The sequence below is a fragment of the Misgurnus anguillicaudatus genome, chromosome 25 (assembly GCF_027580225.2).
Source record: "Misgurnus anguillicaudatus chromosome 25, ASM2758022v2, whole genome shotgun sequence".
Lineage (NCBI taxonomy): Eukaryota > Metazoa > Chordata > Actinopteri > Cypriniformes > Cobitidae > Misgurnus > Misgurnus anguillicaudatus.
Genome location: NC_073361.2, coordinates 3,118,471 through 3,124,470, shown reverse-complemented (window position 1 = coordinate 3,124,470; position 6,000 = coordinate 3,118,471). Strand labels below are relative to the sequence as shown.

At 37.3% G+C, this 6,000-nt stretch overlaps 1 protein-coding gene across 1 annotated transcript in view; it reads left to right on the top strand.

The window, feature by feature from the left end:
- Nucleotides 1-1,291: 1,291 nt before the first annotated feature.
- Nucleotides 1,292-6,000, top strand: part of mppe1 (metallophosphoesterase 1) — a 76,349-nt gene continuing 71,640 nt past the window's right edge. Inside the window, exons 1-4 of the mRNA XM_055181635.2 lie at nt 1,292-1,601; nt 1,682-1,790; nt 3,676-3,779; nt 4,397-4,477. Of these exons, the coding sequence (XP_055037610.2) occupies nt 1,354-1,601; nt 1,682-1,790; nt 3,676-3,779; nt 4,397-4,477 (542 nt within the window). The 5' untranslated portion in view covers nt 1,292-1,353. The remainder of the gene's footprint in view (nt 1,602-1,681; nt 1,791-3,675; nt 3,780-4,396; nt 4,478-6,000) is intronic.

The window sequence follows — 6,000 nt, the reverse complement described above, 5'->3', positions numbered from 1 at the left end:
AGACTAAATGCTAACCTTACGATGCAGGTTCCAGTTGAGGGAATGTTGCGATGCGCTGTCCCAAGACGTCAAATTTCAACGCTGTTGAGTTCTAATAGAAGTCTACCGGACTACCCGACACGTTGAAAAATAACGCCAAGGGTATACCCAGGGCGTTAAAAGGTGACGCCAAATCCCTTGACCATGCGTCATACATTTGACGAGTAGGGAGTGAGACTGTGTAGCCAACATGAGAAGTTACATTGCAACTAGAAATATGCAATTCTCACTGTAAAATGCTTTTCTGAGCTGGATATGCATGAGAAGTTACATTGCCTCTAGAAATATGCAATTCTCACTCTGAAACGCTGTTCTGAGCTGGATATGCTTTAAAACAGCCAGTTTCACCATATGCATGCCTCTGTGAGCATGTTATCCCTGCTGAAAAAAACAGCATACCAGCAAGACCAGCATATGTTGTGTTTTGGTGCTGGTTTGCTAGTGAACACCAGCTAAACCAGCACCAGCATTAGCACCAGCTAAACCAGCACCAAACCAGGATTAGCACCAGCTAAACCAGCATTAGCACCAGCATCCCATGCTGGTCATACCAGCATATGTTGTGTTTTTTAGTGCTGGTATGCTGTGACCACCAGCTAAACCAGCATAGACCAGCATAATTCCCATGCTGGTCCATGCTGGTTTGATGCTGTTTTTTTTAGCAGGGTATAGCATTCGAAAAAACTGTAATACTTCGTCTCCTACGTCCTCGCGTCTTTTCTCGTTTGCATCCTAGGAGGATGCATAAATAATAATAAGACTGGGTAAATAGACGCAGCCTCTGTCTCTTTATTAAAAGTAAATTTGTGAAACCACAAGATGTCACTGTGGCCTTAAACCTTTGCGTGCCAATACGCCTTACACTCTGTGCTCGATTGCTATGTCTGAAGTAATGCACGCCTCCCGATATGGATTCATAAATAAATAAACGTGGATACAAATACATGTAAAAATAAATGTTTATTCTGTAAACAAAATCCCATAAACGCCTAAACAAACACACAATTTTGTATAAACAAATAAAAAATAACAAACGTTTTATAATTCAGCGCAAAAATAAATAATGTGGAACAATACAATAATAAATATAAAGAAAATAAAGTATCAATACATTTATTCTTACATTTCTTTGTAAAGTTGTTATTTACTATTATGCCTATTTTTTTAACATTTCGTCACAGATTTCTTTATGTAGGTCCAATTTTTTGCAGGTTTCTATAAATAACATGAGTAATGTGTTTGATGTGGGAAAAAAACATCTTAAAACGTATAAAGCCGAAAAGAGAAGGATGTTTTGGAAACGCGAGAAGCGATATGTGTTCTGTCAGCATGAACAGTGTGCACTATGAGAGAATCTCGATGGCGAGCGGAAGATTTGCTTTGTCGCTTATCCTGACGCTCGTCGCTGCGTTAATATTTTCTGAATATATGATTTATTACGCTGTTATTTCGCAATGCTCGTGGCCTGATTTAGATTCGCATTCAGATGTTCGGGCGTTATTCCTCTCTGATACACATTTATTAGGGGCCATCAGAGGACACTGGCTGGACAAACTCAGAAGGTATAGATTTAGTGTACTTTTAAACTCAATATGTTTAATATGAACATTATGAATCTCATATCTTTTCTTTGTTTTCGAAGAGAGTGGCAGATGGAAAGAGCATTCCAGACTTCTTTGTGGCTTTTCAAACCAGAAGTTGTTTTTATTTTAGGAGACGTGTTTGATGAGGGCAAGTGGAGCTCGGCTGAGGTACAGCAGAACATCATAGGCTACTCACAAGATGAAAAAATTAGCAGCAGTCTGTAATTTCTTGTAGTACGATTATGAGAAATATTCCAGCTTTGATTTCACGTAGGCTATTTTTATTTCACCTGGCGTGCTTTAGGTTATGATTTCTGGCTCCCACTCTCAGATCTGAATCTAAGTGATTTCGGGAGTTTAAGATATTACATTTTGGCTCTCGCTCTCAGATCTGAAATAACTTATTTCGGAGTTTGAGATCAATTACATTTTGTCTTTCACTCTCAGATCGGAATAAAAGTGATTTCGGAGTTTAAGATAAATTACATTTTGTCTCTCACTCTTTCAGATCTGAATAGCCTATGAGTTTTTCGGAGTAATTAAGGTAAATAAAGGAAAATATATATCTACAGATTTACATTGCAATGCATTTTCAGATGCTGTTATCCGACATACGTGCATTTAAGCCATACATTTGAAATTGGCATATGTGTTTACACACACATTTGTTTCTTAAAGCGATAGTGCACCCAAATATGTTGTCATCATTTGCTCACCCTCATGTTGTTTGAAACCTGTATGAGTTTCTGTATTCTGTTTAACACAAATATATTTTGATGAATGATGGTAAGCAAACAGTTGACGTGTACATTGACTTTTATAGATTAACAGTGACACTTTATTATGGGGAACACTTATTGCTTATTAATTAACTATGACTTTTGCCTCAGTAAACTCCCAATTTACTGCTAATGAATAGCTGTAAGGTCGTTGTTGTAGCAGTTAGGTTTAGGTATTGGATTGGGTTAAGGGATGTACAATATGGTCATCCAGAACAAGGCATTAATATGTCCTTTATAAGCTCTAATAAACAGCAAATATGTAAGCTAATAAGAAACTAGTTAAAAGTGAGAATTGGTCCCTAAGTGTTACCGGATTAACTAATACTATTGAAGTCGGATATCGTTTGTAACTGTGGGTACCATCATTTATCATCAAGATATATTCTTTTGCATTCAATAGAAGAAAGAAACTCAGGTGGGGGTTTAAAACAACATGACTGTAAATGATGACAGAATTGTCAATTTTGGGTGAACAATCACTTTAAATGCACAATATGTTACAAATTTAAATAAAGAATAAAGATTTTTTTAACTGAAATATCTAAATATTTTGTTAATTTGTGTACTTACTTTACCATTACATTACCAGCAGTGTTTGAATCCACAGAAATTCATAATTTTAACCAGTGCACGTCCCTCCACCTGTCAATGAAGTCATCTCTTCACTGTCTTTGGTTCTCGCTTTTCCTGCTGTTGATATCACACACTGATCAGTGTGTAACATCATAGTATTGAAAACCTAGTTTAAATCAGTACTAAAGATTTGCGATAACATTATGTCATACGCCGACTGATCAGCACAGCATCGCATGGGTCGAACACACATCATGGCAAAACAGTGCGTCTTATTAAAAAATGCATTAGTAGTCATAGCATCTAGCACATTACTTTGTTGTTGTTTCTACACTCTGCCTCTCTGTTGGCTTATGTAATGGTTACATGCTCTATTTAATGTCATCCATTAAAATGACTCTTGTTGTATTTCCAGTGACTGTAGCTCCCATCATTTCACCTTAATAAGTATTGATTTTACTCCATGGAGTTGCTGCAGTATGGTCTTTACTTGGCTGGTTTATTTCTCATCTCAAGTATTGTAATTTTGACTGCTGTCAAAAATCCTGAAATATAGATAGGTACCTTTATAAGAGCTGTGACACTACATGTCCAGCTATTTTTGAGAAGTATATTTTAACACAGTGAAAATTTTATGACTGGACAAAATTCTACAGTTCAGTAATGCCCTAGCATTGGTGCTGTGACTCTCCATATAGGACTGGGAAGATGACGTCAAACGTTTCAAACAGATCTTCCGCCATCCCAGTGACACAGAGCTTGTTGTTCTTACCGGAAATCATGACATCGGCTTTCATTATGAGTGAGTTTAAGGATTACATATGACTTGCAAAGCTGACTTAAATAAAACAACATAAAGCAACATATTAGTTTAATATTTAAATGTGCACATTACTTTCTCCGAACTACACCTGTACAATTACGGAAATTAACTCTGATATGTGGCCTTGTGATGATAACTACGACAATACTACACAAACAGTAAGTGGGTACAGAGGGCTGGTTGTTGCATTTTTCACATTTGGTAAATTTGCGGGGACTGTTAAGTCAGTAAGAGATGTCTACAGAGCATGAACACTGTGTCAGTGATATGTTAATAATACTGTTAATCCTAAATCATAATATATAACTGTAAAAATAGTCTATAAGTTATTTACTAGTTTATCTTGCAAATGCTATGCTAGTTACTGTAACTATGTGTGTTACAAGTCATATGTTTAGTAATCAATTTAGTGTCTGTAAATGTCTGTAAAAGTCAGGGACAGAAGAATGCAACTTTCAGGAATGTGGAAATGTAACTTAAGTTTACTCCAACATTCCATCAACATTAATCTCAGTTCTTTGTGTTAAGCTTTGTATGTGCAGGTGCATGATTTGACTAAGGTGTGGCTCCTGTATTGTCTGTCTTTTACTTTGCAGAATGACACAGCAGAAGTTGGAGCGGTTTGAGCGAGTGTTTAATGTGACGTCAGCCCGTATCCTTACCATTAGAGATGTCAAGTAAGTGTCACACATATTTCTTCTTGTTAAAAACATTACTGTCTATATTTTTAATCATTTATTATAGTTTAATCATCTAGAATGTATCTTGTCAGTACATTCTAAACATTTGGTAGAAACTTTAATCCAAAGCACCATATCCATCAACACTTAAAAATAAAGGAATTGCAGAAATGGTATTTTTCTGAATTTATGACTTCAAGAAAAACGTTCAAACTGTTGCACACAAGGTTCTTTGTAGTGGACAAAGATACATACCTAAAAAGGAAAGAAAGCTATGGTTCTTTAAGAATTTTTCACTTAAAAGGTTCCTCTATAAAAGTACTTTGAAGTAGGGGTTGGCAATACAGCTTCAAAATTCATGTTATTTTAAGAATTTTTGCAGTAATGATATTTATGACAGTATAAAAAATTATGGAAAAGGAAGGGCAATTTCCATCCAATGATCTGTCATTGATGACAGACTACCTAATTCAACGTGTAAATCCATTGTCATAAGTAAAAGTAGTGAAACGATCACACAGCATGAGTCAAATGAAAACAAGTATGAACTAGAGATGAAATAGTATAAAAATTTAACATCACTATGACACTACCACAGATTTTCAGTAAATTTCACAGATCTCAATAACTTAAGTCATTAGCTAACAATTTAAAATTTTTATTTTAGTTGATTTTACATGTAAGTGCACTTTTGTTCGCATTAACATCAAATAAATAACATTAACATTAATCATGGCACATTTGAGTTTGTGAGATAAATGCTCATGTAGTTCAGATAAAATGAAGTGAACCGAATCGGGAACTCGCTTAGAGAGACCAATCTGCTTCGTATACTACTAAAACGCCAATGAACTTTTGCATAATGCTGGCGCCGCCCCGCCAGGTGCCTATATAAGCAGCAGGTGCAAATATGGAAATTAGCTTTTTCGCTTCGAAAGCCGGCATTATCTGCTACTGAGAAGCTACTTGCTCTTCTGGGAACGGTTGCTGAAGTTGATTGACAAGCAGTACTAACAAAGCGGACGCTCGCAGTATTCCACTGCTCTGCATCTTTTTTGTTTTGAGTTTAGTGTGTGAGTTGCCTCTCCCTGTGCGCATCATCAGCTGAGCACCTAAAGAGTGATTTCCTTAAAAGAGTGATACGTGAGAGCTCTGTGTCTTTTTAAAGACAACCACTCTCTCGTATATTCGGAGATCAGCGTCCTTTTCAGGATAGCTTTTCGTCCGTGCGATCTTGGATGCAAGAAGTATAAGGGCTCCAGTGACGGTCACGAGCGCTGTCTTTGTGCTTAGGCATCGAGCACTTTGAGGCTGCGTTCGTGGAGAGTTTTTTGTTCTCTCTGTGAGAGCATAACCCTCTTGGATTGCGGAGACGACTGTCGTTTCTACGGGAACGCTGTCCGCGCCTTTGCAGTGCTGACGCCGCCAAGGTGCGGCTGTCAAGCGCTCGCAGGACGCTCTTCGCATCACTACGCTGAGTAGGACGGAGGTTCCTTCCCACACCTACCGGCCTTCTCATC